General features: G+C 36.4%; 1 protein-coding gene across 2 annotated transcripts; it reads left to right on the forward strand.

The window, feature by feature from the left end:
- The first annotated feature begins 735 nt into the window (after positions 1–735).
- Positions 736–13,179, forward strand: fxyd3 (FXYD domain containing ion transport regulator 3). Of its 2 annotated transcripts, none has more exons than XM_077721274.1 (8): positions 736–1,127; positions 9,157–9,213; positions 9,772–9,804; positions 11,157–11,180; positions 11,794–11,868; positions 12,013–12,049; positions 12,144–12,187; positions 12,885–13,179. In XM_077721274.1, exons 2-8 carry the CDS (start codon positions 9,180–9,182, stop codon positions 12,902–12,904), a joined length of 267 nt encoding a protein of 88 aa, XP_077577400.1. In that variant the 5' UTR covers positions 736–1,127; positions 9,157–9,179; the 3' UTR covers positions 12,905–13,179. The 2 variants fall into 2 exon arrangements, with proteins under 2 accessions (XP_077577400.1, XP_077577399.1); XM_077721273.1 differs by having other exon boundaries at positions 758–1,127; positions 12,141–12,187.
- Positions 13,180–14,797: the final 1,618 nt, after the last annotated feature.

Here is a 14,797-nt window from a genome sequence, read left to right on the forward strand (position 1 = left end):
AATAAAAGTAAAAACTGGTACAAAGCATAACTGCAAAGTTTTTTGTCTTTTCTATGGCTGTGTTATTATTCAGTCAATAATAATTGCTCTGCTTTGACTGAAATAACTTTTTGGCCTTCGCTTTCACAGACAACAAGTGCACCAGAGGCCCCAAGTAAGTATTTTCTTCCTTTTTAGAACCTCACAATCCAGTAGAACGACCTCCCCCAACCCAATTGTCATTGCTCATGCTTACTTATGGCAACCTCTTCTCTTACCTCCCATTCCAGGAAAGGCGAAGATGACAGCAGTGAAATCTGATATGGAACCTGACAAACAGGTTTCTTTTGGGAGAACAGCAAACAGGAGAGAGGTGGAGAGAAAAAAGGTGGCTGTACATTGTGAAGAAATGCTCCATTTTTGGTTGAGTTGCATATTTCAGGGAGAAAATAACATCTGGTTGAAAGGTTTAATACAGTATTGTTTGCCTGATAAGATCTGGGTCGTTGAGGATCCTTGAATTATGTTATTGATGCAAAATGATATGTAATAACTGTGGCTCACTGCTGTATCATCAACTATGAATTCTATACTTAACGTATATTGATGTTTAGTCAGTATAAAAAAAATTCAATTTGTAAAAATTGCTGTTCAAGTGAATCGGCGTATTGAAATCAAATAAAAACTGTTCGGGGAACTTTTACTTTATAATTAAGAAAAAATATAACACTGAATAACTTATGTGCTATATGGTAATATCACAGAGAACTATTGGCATTAAAAGATCCATTGTGGATCAAAAATACATGTTCGCTCTTGTTCGGTAACCCGTTAAAGCGACACTCCCCTCCGGCCTCAACAAACTGCCTCAGGAACAGCTAACGCACTTCGTCAGCCCGGTGCTACATACACTGCTCCACGAGACGCAACAGAAAAACTGACCTGGGATCTGTCTCACGGTCCACCGTTTGACGCTCTCTAAACTTCCCCTTCCTAAAACGCCTGCCAACCTGTGGAGCGTTTCAGTAAGGAAGGGTGTTGACGCGGCGAGCAGACGACAATCCTCACAACTCAACTCGAATATTCTTCTATTGTCCTCCAGAGACGATCAAATATTTGTTTGTTTTTTGGAACCAAGAGCGTTAAGGGTGAGTCAAACAGACCCAAGAGTTTTTATTGTAAGCGAGATTTTCTTCCTCCTCGAGGAAATCTATCTTGGGAGCATCTCAACTCATCATAGTTTATTGCTTATATAATGTTTATCGTTTTATTCGGCTCGTAATTGCCGAATTTACAAAGAGTTACTTTTAAAATACCGCATTAAAACAGTAATATGATATTAATAATGTACTTTCGTCTGAATTGAGTTTGAATAGGGGAATTGTGAGTGAGATATTTGAGTTTGCTTTCTTTTGTTCAACACAAAAACTTTCATTTGCACATTAATTAATCATTTTTATAGTCGTGCGTATGTGCGTGTGCGTGGGTGTGTGCGTGCGTGCGCGCGTTTGTGAAAAAGCCAGCTGATAAAAGCAGTGCTGATAACATTTTGCTACCATGTGGCATAATGACAGATAAATTCATACAAATATGTGCCCTTCAACTGAATAAAATGGCCGCAGATTATAAAAAATCTGAGAAATTAAACTAGATGTGTTGCTATAGCTCTATTTCTGTAGTACATTAAATAATATCCACAAACGGTCTTTACAATTCATCAATGGCACGACACAATACATGTTCTCAAGTCTTACATTGGAAATTTAATTTTGATGATGACAATATTTTTAGATTATTACTACTTGGATTATCTCGATTCAAAAGGGATTTTTGTATCACAATACAACACTAAACATGCTGCATAACTACAATATGTGATCCTTTGACAATCCTAACCTGAAGTCGGTGATAGTGTAGCTTTAGATTGGTCTGACCTAGGTGCAGGCAGCGGGGGATCGATTCCAATTTAGTTGGTGGTGCCATTCTGACTGGGACTGTTTTATTATCTCTCCGTGTGTGCCCTCTGACTGAGTGGGGACCAGTTTAGGGTGTACTCTTCCTCTCCCTCAAGTCTGCTGGGATAAGCTCCAGTACTCCTTGAGCCTAACACGAAAACACTGTGTTGAAAATTCATCATTCATTCATTCATTCATCCTCGAAATGGTTGCTGGAGCCTAAGCCAACTGCTTTGGGGAAAGGCAGACAACACCCTAGACTGGTCACCGGTCAGTCGCAGGGGACAGAGCGAGAGACAGACAATCACTCGCACTGCCACCGAGTGGGAATCGAACCCAGATTGCCCGCAAAAGTCAGGCAGAAGAACCACTGCACCATCGGGTGGCCGTGTGTTGAAAATGAATGAATTCTAACCTCATCAAATTAGTTATCTCAACCAAATTGGCAAAAATATTCTTTGATTACCATATTTTGCCACACAATAAGGCGCAATTAAATGACCTAAATTTTCTTCAAACTCGACAGTGCACCTTATAATTCGATGCGCCTTATATATACGTAGATCAATATTGGTTAATCATTGTATGGAATTCCCTTTAGCACAACTCTATCTAGTTGATGTATAAACACAACTCCTAGCCATTACTACTCTGACTACTACGACTACTACTACTACTACCACTACTTCTACCACTACTACTCTGACTACTACGACTACTACTACTCTGACTACTACGACTACTACTACTACTACCACTACTTCTACCACTACTACTCTGACTACTACGACTACTACTACTACTACGACGACTACTACTACTACCACTACTTCTACCACTACTACTCTGACTACTACGACTACTACTACTACTACTACCACTACTTCTACCACTACTACTCTGACTACTACGACTACTACTACTACTACTACCACTACTTCTACCACTACTACTCTGACTACTACGACTACTACTACTACTACCACTACTTCTACCACTACTACTCTGACCACTACGACTACTACTACTACTACTACCACTACTACTCTGACTACTACAACTACTACTACTACTACTACTACTTCTACCACTACTACTATGACTACTACGACTACTACTACTACTACTACTACTACTACTACTACTACTACTACTACTACTACTACTACTACTACCACTACTTGTACCACTACTACTGACACTACTACTACCACCACTACTACTACCACTACTACTACCACTACTAATACCACAACTACTACGACTACTACGACTACTACGACTACTAAGACTACTACGACTACTACGACTACTACGACTACTACGACTACTACTACTACAACAACTACTACTACTATTACTACGACTACTACTACTACGACTACTACTACTACGACTACTACTACTACGACTACTACTACTACTACTACTACTACTACTACTACTACTCCTACTACAGCTCCATCTAGTGGATGTATAACCCTACTACACTAGGGCATTAAAAACCCACTCTGCTCTTTGTGTACTCTTGTGATGTCACTGGTTTTTTTTGTGCCAAAGTTTAGTGTTGTTCACCATGCCCTTCAAAAAATTCAGTAATTTCCACAGCCCAAAGATTAATCAGTCTTCAATTCAGTCTTTTGTTTGTCTTTGTAAATTTGCCATCAGAGTTTTTGGTTGGTCTTTGCTTACTACTTCTTAAATGTGGCAATGTTATGGAAAAGAGGAGGAGGAAGAAGTGGATCGTGACCATACTAAAGCATAATGCGATATTCTGTAGCTTAGCAGGCAGAAGTATGACAGCCACTTTTTGAGTGTCTCCAAAACCAGAAATCTTCAAAAAAGGGCATTTATCAAAGCGTCCCTTGCCTTGACTCGTGTGTATCCATCTGCCGAAACAGCATGATATCGCTATGCCAGCACAAACGTTATTGGATGTTAAATTTTTAGTTTTTACAAGCAAGTTTCTATCTTAGGACCCACCCCATCCATGGCATATTATCCCACCCTTTGCCACTCTGCCATTATGGCCACCAATGCTTAATCCCGCTGGGAACTCCCCCTCCGACATACTGAAACATTACAGAAATTCTGGGTATTTGTGAAGGAGCTTCTGACACAGTACTGTTCAAAAAGTGGTTGCTCTGTATATTCTGCTTTTTCGCTCTCTGGCTCTGTCCTTACAATGACTTCTTCCTACATTAGAAACAAGTTAACGCAGGTTAATTCAAGGCTTCTACTGATTTTTAGTTCTAGTTTATTTGTCTATATGTGTAGTATGCCATGATTGGTGGGTGACGAGTCCAGGCCTTTTGTCCCAGGTCTGCTGGAAAAGACAGCATCTGTTAGTATTGGCACAATCAAATATTGCTTACAAAGACAATTTTGTACAGATCATGTGTTAATAATAGTACTCATAATCAAATTCAAAGAGAAGCAGCACACAACTATATTGTACTGTGAGTACACATGTAAAAATGTCATTTGAAGGCCAGTTTTTTTCTGGCTTCCTTGGATTTGAATGCACCACAACTCTTTTCAAGTGACCACAGAAGGGGGAGCTTGAGAGGGGAGGAAGGGGTAACAGACAGACAGCTTTTTATTTCCTTCCCTTCTCAAATGAGACAGACTCTTCCTTCTTCTGTCCTTGCATGACAGAATGAAAAGAACTGGCAAAGGGAAAGCGGTCAGGAGATTACATTTGATTATACTTCACTGAATTTAGAACCATTGCCGTCTTTTGGACTATAAATTGTACCAGTCAAGGAAAATAAGTCACATTTTTGAGAAGGCAATTTTTTTTTATCAGAAACTCAGAGCAAAATACTTAAATGTAACAACAGAAAAAGAACTACAGGCTAAAAGGCATTTGTTAACAGATAACTATACCCTAAAAAACAGCATAATAGTGCATTGGTGGTCAGAGGAAAAAAAACATTAGTAAGCCTTATACTCCAGAAAATACGGTATCTGCCATTATATTGATTTGCTTTGACGGATAGCAAATGTATCCATTAGCTTCCACTAACATATTTCGTGATTGAAATATTTTTTTTGCACGAAGAAGACAGCCTTTAATAGGGAAAATGAAATTCGGACTGTTGGGTTGCTGTCAAGGTAACAACAATGTCATCGATATAATCGTAATCAAAACAGTGTCATTTTATAAACGCTTTTCTGTAATATTAAAAATATTGTTGTAACTTTTTGCCACTGTGCTTGAAAAATTACAATTTTATACCGGTAGTGTTATAGCTGAGCATTTAAAAATCTACGTTTTCAGAAGAGAAATGATGAACATAAGTCTAACTTGTGAACTCAATGCCAGCTCTACTGAGTGTGACTCACTTCCTCAGTATGCTCCACTCCTTTTTTTCCCCCTTTTCTTCCTTACATTGCATCCCTTTTAGTCCTTTTTACAGCTGCTGCCGTCCTTTTTTTAACTGTACCTCACATGTTCATAATGTTCCAGATTGGCACATTTCTCCCAGTTATTCAATTGCATCTCCTATATATTGAAGTTTACATTGTTTAGCTTAAGTTCATCTTTATCTCAAAGTAAAGCTCAGAGTAAAAAAAAAAAAAGAAGCTGGAATCCAGTGCTGCTAATTTCGGAACGTACCATGCCAGAGAACAACAGCTGTCTTTTGTAATGAACTACAGGAAGACGCACATACTGGTGCAGAATTCAAGTGGGTGGGTGTAAGGATAAAAAAAAACAATGTGAGAGAGACATTGTGCACAACACATTCCATAAATCACCATGTCATGTACACACAAAGTTGAGGAATGATAAACATTTATAACTTAGGTGCCAGCAATGTGGAATTGATTTCCAAAGGTTGATTAGCTCTTAATGTGTGCTTGTTTTTGTAAAAGTATGTCTGGTGTTATCAAGTCAGCCGGATAGGAGTGAATACTTTTTAAATATTGACCTGAAGGCCATTTCCTTTGGATTTACCTTTATTTACCCATACACTACTGACTTACCCTTTACTTTTTTCAGCACACCTGACAATTTGCATAGCAATTGTAGTATAGCTGCAAATTGATTAATAATATCTGGCAAGTGAGCCACAAGGATCATGTATTTGAAAAGAAAAGGTAGTTCCTAAATGCTAAATGAGCGTAGTAAAGACTAATTGCAGAAAATTGACTCACGTATTAACATTGGAACTTTTGGACAGCGTTAATGATATTTCAAATCTATTGGTAGAGTAAATGAAAGCAAGTTCTGGTTGGATGATTCCCTTTTTTTTCCATTACTGCCTGGTATCTTTGTTTCAATTCAGCGTGCCATAGCATGTTAGAAGGTGAAACGTCAAGCTTTTATCCGGCTTGTGTTTTCTTTTTGGGGTGTGTCTGGCTTGTGTCCATAGCTGAACCAGCTCCTCGGATACACAGACCACAACTCATCAGTGAATTCACTTAAGAACTGTAAACAAAAAACAATCATAAATGGCACCCAAAATATTTGTTACTCTTTGGGCATGTGACCAATCATATAATAAGAAAACGTGACTTTCACATGGTTGAGGTGGGCAACAGTTAAGTTCTGTTACAGTGTGAATTGGAATCTTGGATGGGTTGTAGATAAAGGGTTGAATCATTGACAACGAAACAATGAACAAAAGAATGGTAAATGGAAAAGAGAACAAAATGCTACAGTTAGGTAGACCAGCAATGCAGAATGAGAACAGACAAAGTCTTTATCAATGTACTTGTATAAGGACAATAAAAGCATTCAATTCAATTCATCTGGACTGTGCAATTGTGGGCCCAAATGGATAACTCATCTATAGCTGTTAACACAACTTTTTTTTCATCCATTTAAGACTACAACAAATACATTGCATTTTTTAGTTTAGTTTAAGTATTTTTTTTCAGGACTGCTTGTTTTTTATTTTTTATGTATTATCATTATTATTAGTATTTTTTTTAAAATTGGATTTACATTTTCTACAATACATCGTATGTGATACCTCACATTTTTAGACTTGTTGATCCAGTATTATCGTTTTTTGTTGTTGTGTCGTAATTTTTCCCGACGTGAAATAGAAAGTCTATATCATGACATATTTATCAAATGATTACCCAGTCATCTGCGCATAACTACAGTTCATAAACTGGAACTCATCATTTAATTAAAAAAAAGGTTAATTTTGCTGTCATTTTTTACACATGGATGATAGTTTTGAGGCCGACACTCTAACCACTCGTGCCACCAGGCGGCCTGATTATTTAGAATATAAAAATATATTTTAAAAATGGAACAAGTCTGAAGAGACCTGAAACTCAGAGTTTCTACCATTCATCTCAATTCAAATATGCATCATGAACTTCTTCCTCCCGATCATTCCACCTTAAACTAACATTCATTTGATCTTTAAACAAGAGTAGGAGGGCGCCATTATTCCTGCACCGCCCATCCTATGCACTTCTGTGTCCTCATCCCTCATATCACACGCTCACTCACCCTTTTAGTTCAGTCACCTTCCGTTTACCCCCTGATTGCTCTTTCTTTTTTTCACTGTGCCCTCCTCTCTCCTATTTCAATCCCAGTCATCTCTTGTTCATCACGATACTCCATGTGTGTATTCTGTCTCCTGAGGTAAACCGTCCTCTTGTGGTTATTGGCTTGATTCCCATCTTAGACATTCCTACTGCTTCGTTGTGTGTTGCTGTGGAGAAGCACCAAGAGAGAAGCATTTGCCCTTTTTTTCATTGTCTTTTCTGCCAAGCTTAAAATACTAGAAGCAAAGCCTTCTTTCCTCTCTTCTTACCCAGAGATCATAAATATTACTTGTTGACGATAGTGATAGTTGACGAATTCAAATGTTTCCATAGATTACAGAAATTTTACCTAAAATGGATGGACACTGTACGTTTACATACGTTATCATGAAAGTTAAAGGTCGTAGATATGTATGTGCCGCAAGAAAACAGGCCCAGGTGTATTTACTCAGTAGTTAAGAGAGCTCTGAGTGGAAAAGTGCACTTGTGGAAAATCACTAGTGATGTAGAACATGTTTGTGTTACCTTCTGCTGCGTTGCCATAGTTGCATGGCCACGGCGTGCCGGAGAAATGCTGTGAGATCTAATTGCAGTTGTCAAGGTATTAAGACAAAAAAAGTGAATACAGACAAGATACAATAACCTTCCTTTCAAAGGTTATTAGATTTGAACAATGTTGTTATTGCTTTTTCTACAAAAAGGCAGACTTAATTTGTTAAGAAAAAGTATAGGCAGAAACACATTATGGCAGCTCTATTGCGAAAAACCATTATCATTCATTGTAATAAACCAAGGTTTAAAAAGTGGCTGCACTGAAATCCATTACACTGTGGTTGTGCCATCAGGAAGAGATCCGATTTCTGCATTTGGTTCAAAGTGAAAGAGAGAGAGAGTAAGAAGAAGAGAGAGATTGTGCCCTTTTAAAACTCTAATGTCTTTCCTTAGAAACACACTGATCATTTTTCATGTCTTCTCGCATTGCACAAATGATGACAATTATTATGATTAGATAAGAGTGCCACTGTTACTGGACCACATGAGAATATCAAATTCCACACTAAGACACATTTGCACAATTCTTTTGACTGGAAAATCTGATGGAGCAGCAAATAAGTATGTCATTTTCTTCTTAAATGTGAAGGGGAAGGCGGTCTGGTGGGTGAGTGGTTAGTGCGTCGGCCTCACAATGGGGTTCCTGGGTTCAAATCTAGGTTGGGCCACCTGTGTGGAGTTTACATGTTCTCGCCGGGCCTGCGTGGGTTTTCTCAGGGTATTCTGTTTTCCTCCCACATTAGAAAGATGCATAGTAGGGTGATTGGACACTAGATGGCCCCTAGGTGTGAGTGTGAATGGTTGTTTGTCTCCTTGTGCCTTGCGATTGGCTGGCCACTAATTCAGGGTGTCCCCCTGCCTCTGGCTCGGAGTCAGATGGGATGGGCTCGAGCACCCCCTGCGACCGTAGTGAGGATAAAGCGGTTCAGAAAATGAAAAAAAAAGGACAGGGGAATTAAATATTCCGGTTTAAGAACAATCAACAAGGCAGTTGGTTTCAAAACAGGAAGCAGTAATGTAACAACAACAAAAAGCCCCAAAACAAAAAGATAAGACAGTTGTGAAAAAAATCTGATTTCACTATGGCATTTATTGTTGCTAAAGCTGTATTTAATACCAATTTATCTCTACATGTAAATATATATTTGTCTTACAGGTGTAACATCAGCAGGACTAGAGATGTCAAAGATATGTGCTTTGGTGTTGATGACAAGTAAGTCAAATTTATCTAGAATTATTTAATCTTTGCTAAAAGGATTTAGTATGAATCCTAAAGAATATCTATGATTGGCTGGCCACCAATTCAGGGTGTCCAACGCCTCATCTCTGTTTCGAAGTCAGCTGGGATACCCCGTGACCCTAGTGAGGATAAAGCAGTTCAGAAAATGAGATGAGAAGAGACAAAAGTATATCTAAATCATCTCTAATAAGGCCATAAAAAATGTTCTACTGCAAAATAATAGGACTATTCTGAGTTATCACCAGTTCTTATGGGACAGATAAGACAAACAATGCCAGAGTTGCTTGAAAAAGTCTCTTGATTACATTAAGTGAGGGAAGCTCTGGTGTGTTTTAGCTGAGGAATTAAAGATAATAGTTGTACTTTCTTTTTGTTGAAGGGATTTTCTCCATTTTACCTTTAAAAAAGGTGTAATCATGCATACTATATAAATATATATTATATATAAAAGGTCTCCTCTAAAGCACTATTTATACAATATGTACTCATGTATCCCATAATGCCACTATTTGCTTCTTCCATCTTTTGCAGCCATCTCCCTCGTGGTTGCAGAAGAAGAAAAACGTAAGGACACTTGACTTCTTTTTAAATAACTTTTCTCCCCAAAATGTTTTTTTAAATATACAAAAAATGCACATTGCAGTATCTCAACAGCATTGGTCAATCCTTACTGAAGTAATCAGACTGGGCTACTGAGTAGATTTATTTCACATTCCACTGTTGTCTGCCTAACACAAAGCTAAGGATTTATTTGCATTGGAGTGCACTAAAACTCTAGAGAGTTGTCGAATGGAACACTGGCGCTAGTAGTTAAAGACATAAAACACGCTAAATGGCAGTGTCACCATGACACGGAATGTCATTCTTTTTGGATTCATAGCGAGAGAAAAAAAAAGGAAACTTGTTGGCCGTAAAAAAAAAAATCTATAAATACGCCACATTGTTATATAAGCTGCAGGATTCAAATTAGAAAATTAATAGTGTTTTATAGTCCAAAAATGACAATAATCTCGCTGGAGTCTAACACATTACAGAATCTTCTCTCGTGTCACAAATGCTAAATTATAATATATTAGTAATGTTCTTCTCAGCCAGGGAATTTCAAATGTTAACGTCATCATAAAATGTGCGTTATTACAAGTACTTTCCATCGAATGTTCACACAAAGTATTTTTTTAGGACACGTGCACATTCTAACTGTGTGATGAGTTTTCTGTCTTGCAAAAGTGTTAGCGTTGGAATAATCACTTTTTATAATTTTTAAAGCTTAACAATATTTTCTCTGAATATTTGTTTATAAATGCACTGCTGCCATTTCCTGCAATTATATATATATATATATATATATATATATATATATATATATATATATATATATATATATATATATATATATATATATATATATATATATATATATATATATATATATATATATATATATATATATATATATATATATATATATATATATATATATATATATATATATATATATATATATATATATATATATATATATATATATGTATATGTATATGTATATGTATATGTGTATATATATATATATATATATATATATATATATATATATATATATATATATGTATATATATATATATATATATATATATATATATATATGTATATGTATATGTATATGTGTATATATATATATATATATATATATATATATATATATATATATATATATATATATATATATATATATATATATATAATATAAATATATATATATATATTTTTAAACTTATTTCCTATACTATATGGGTAGTAATTAGTCATTTACATATAGATACACCAACTAAGACGATAGTATTCAAACTTTGTTGCCACATCTTTTGCTGTATGTCATGTAACTCATGTTCATAACAACTTTGTTTCTGTCTCCACAGCGGAAGACGACCCATTTACCTTTGGTAAATCCTCTCTCTCTCTTAAAATTCACCAAGAATCAATTTTACGATCTTATCTGCGTGGATTATTCTAATAAATTGGTTTGAGTCTTTATAACAGAGTGTATTGGTATTTGGCTTTGAAATGCAGTTGGCATCTATTCACTGCAACTAAAAGCAGTTGATGCAAGTTAAAGCTATGAAATGAAAAATTATTCAAGAGTTTAATATATCGTTGATACTGTTGTTTAAAAATGCAAACAAATAAATATGATTATGGTAGCATGGTGGCCTCCGAGTTCTGATTTTGAGGGTTCAATCCCAAATTCAGACTTCAGACAGGTACTCCGGTTTCCTCCCACATCCCAAAAACATATATATTAGGCTGGTTGAACTCTCTAAATTGCCCCTAGGCATGATTGTGAGCTTAAATTGTTGTCTGTCATTTTACGCCTTGCGATTGGCTGGCCCCAATTCAGGGCTCCTGCAAAAAGAACACAGTAATTCTTCCTGTAGAGGGCAAAAGAGTATAATTGTCAAATAATCATTCGTATAAATGGAATGTTATCTCAAGACTTAAAGCTAGATTTTTGAGAAAATGTTTCTGCATCATTTTATTGAAATCTGACCCCCACAGATTACCACAGACTGCGTGTTGGAGGTCTGATTCTAGCAGCTGTTCTTTGTCTCATTGGAATTACCATCCTGTTCAGTAAGATGCATCAATTACACTCACACAAGCACATAAACATGTAACTTAAAAGGTCATAAAAATGTTTTCCAATACATTTTTCATCATAATTTGAAAAAGAAAAACCCTGTATCATTAAAATTCTACACATTTACGTTGACACAGGTGGCCACTGCAGGTGCAAGTTCAAGCCGGATAAGAGGTGATACTTTCACTTATGCGTGTCGGGTGTTAAAAAAATGTTTTACAAATTAAAAGATAGCTTTATCTTACTGTCTGTGCTATTATTTCAGCAGGAGGAGGGCAGGAAGCAACACAAAGGCAATGCTCAACGACCAAGGTAAACAGTGTATTCAGCGGGCAGATACATATGAGATCATGATTGTTACTTGTAGTAATACTAATGTATTTTGCATGTCAGAAAACAAACAACAACAAAACAAAGACTATTCAGGCATACCAGTCAACCATTTGGGTCAAATTTGAAATCTGATGGGTTAAATAAATAGTGCATGAAGTTAGTTATTTGAAGTTAAATCCGACTGCATGAATCTGAAAGCTTGCAGCAGATTAGACTGTCACAGAAAGCTGATAGATCAAATTTTGAGTGGATAAATTAAAATTGACCTTTCTACATACACTATTGGGTTGTGTATTTAGTCAGTGCTTTTTACCACTTCACATAGTTTACAGTGTATGTAATATGCTCTCCATTGCTGCAGAAATATTGACAAATTTATCACCCATTTGCCATCCTGCCAAAGTCTAAAGTTCTATTTACTCTGCCCATCTGTTTGACTGTGAATGGCCTCTTCTCACACAGTAGTTGATACAAATTGCTTAATGATGGCCCGAGATGACCTGGTCCACGTTACGGTGTTCCCCAGGTGGTGTCTGGCAGGAAGGGGGAACTAGTTATCTGATAAAAGGTTGATATAGGACATTGATTACTACAGTTACAGAAGAAATTGAAGGGAAAAATATGAATTATCGGCTTGGGTTCTGTTAAAGATGCCTCTTATATTATTTGTTTGCAGGTCGTGCCTGTGATTGCTAGAATTTGAAGACTGCAATGACGCCATGAGGTCGAGTCCTGCAGAAGCGGCCACCTTTGAAAACCAACTAGAGGGGATTTACATTGTTAAAGACAAAAGGAAAGTGTAGAATGTGAGATTGTGATTTATTTGTGACTGATAACTGTTCTGTAGCCAGCTATTCCAGGCACTTTGCAAAACATCAGAGCTGCCAACTTCTTCGAAATTTCCAGAATTTACCCGGGCAAGGAATGCAAAACTCTGGCACTCCGGACAAACTCCCTAAACTCTGGCACTCCGGACAAACTCCCTAAACTCCGGAAATCAAAAAAATTGTCACTTTAGTTTTTTTCAACAACCATTTCGGTACCAAATTTCCAATTTAAATGCCTCGAAAATTACACCATCGCTACGGCTTCCGCATTTGATTCAACTGCACTGTAAACTGAATAAATTCACATTGTGAATCATTCGAGATACAAGTTCAGACAAATGATCCGTCTTTTGCGACTTCAGCTTGGCAATCGATTCGGAATCAAGTGCATAGGTAGCCTCTATCACTTTAACATTTTGATTTTAGTTTTTTTGCGTAAGGGAAGTAAGTATTAAGAAGGCTGACTAAACCACCTGTCTTTTGTTTTGAAACAAATCCTATCATTTCTAGGGTTGTTCTAAAGAAAGTAGGCATACACAGGACTATTAAGGCTTATCAATATTTCTGCTAGGGTTTAAGCGCAAAATGGATGGCAATTTGGATGAAACTTATAAAAAGAAACCCACACACCTGCAGAAGTTTATTGGTTCGTATTCAACAAAATATCTCATGTTGAAGCCGTCTCCAAAAGGACCGACATTTTCACATTGCATAACGTGCATGTGCGACTTCAGCGTGACACATGATGGAATAACTGAATGTAAAACGCACGTAGAAGGACCCAAACACAAAGATGAACTCATTTTCATTATGCTGTACTATTTCAATAGTTTGAAATAACACAATGTTTCAAATAATATTACAAACAAGATAATAACAATTTGATTTAAATCGTCCTACATTATTATTATTTTTTACATTTTATATCGATTTTGCGTGAACTGCATTCATTCTGGAAAAACTCCAGAAATGGGACAAAGGTACTCCTGAAATGGGGTCGATGGAAGTTGACAGCTCTGAATACACTTGCTTGAAAATACCCCTGCACACACAAACGTATAATGTCGCTTCCATGTCATTGAATTCAAGCTTTTTTTTTAGTAAGTCATAGTTATCTATCAAATTGGGTGAAAGGTTTCAATTGATTTAAATATATAAGACTCCATTACACAAGTCAAGTATCAAACTAGTTGAATATATACAATGTAGTGTTACAGTGGGCGGTATTGTGTAGGTACCATCATGTAATGAATGTTAGGCATTAGTTGCAGATTGTAAGCAGCTTAACGCACGTTTCAGTTTTCCATGTCAAATACACCAAGTAATTTTTTTTTTTATGGGCTAGTATAGTATGTTATGTGCTGTGTTGAATAACTGACGGTTAATCTTTTAATATTCCTATAAAACTTCTATGGGCAACACAATAGATGTCAATGTTTTGAAACACTTGCTACGCTATGTTTTAATTAAAGAAGTGTTGAAAAGCAGTTTTGTGCATTTAACCCTTTAGGAGAAAGTGGTCTCCCCAGTGTATAACTATTACACAATGATCATTTAATCAAATCATTCGGTTATAGTCCAGATCACAGAGTATGTGTTTTGGTAGTTAGTAAAAGAAAAAAGAAATTTATATTGGATATATACCTATTGAAAAAAATAGACGTACAATCCAACTTAAAACGTTTTGATCCGGCAATGGTGCCCAACGACTTAGGGTTGTGGGGTCACAATACAAAATAAAAATGAAAAAAAATCCACCAAA

Source organism: Stigmatopora nigra, chromosome 7 (assembly GCF_051989575.1).
Source record: "Stigmatopora nigra isolate UIUO_SnigA chromosome 7, RoL_Snig_1.1, whole genome shotgun sequence".
Lineage (NCBI taxonomy): Eukaryota > Metazoa > Chordata > Actinopteri > Syngnathiformes > Syngnathidae > Stigmatopora > Stigmatopora nigra.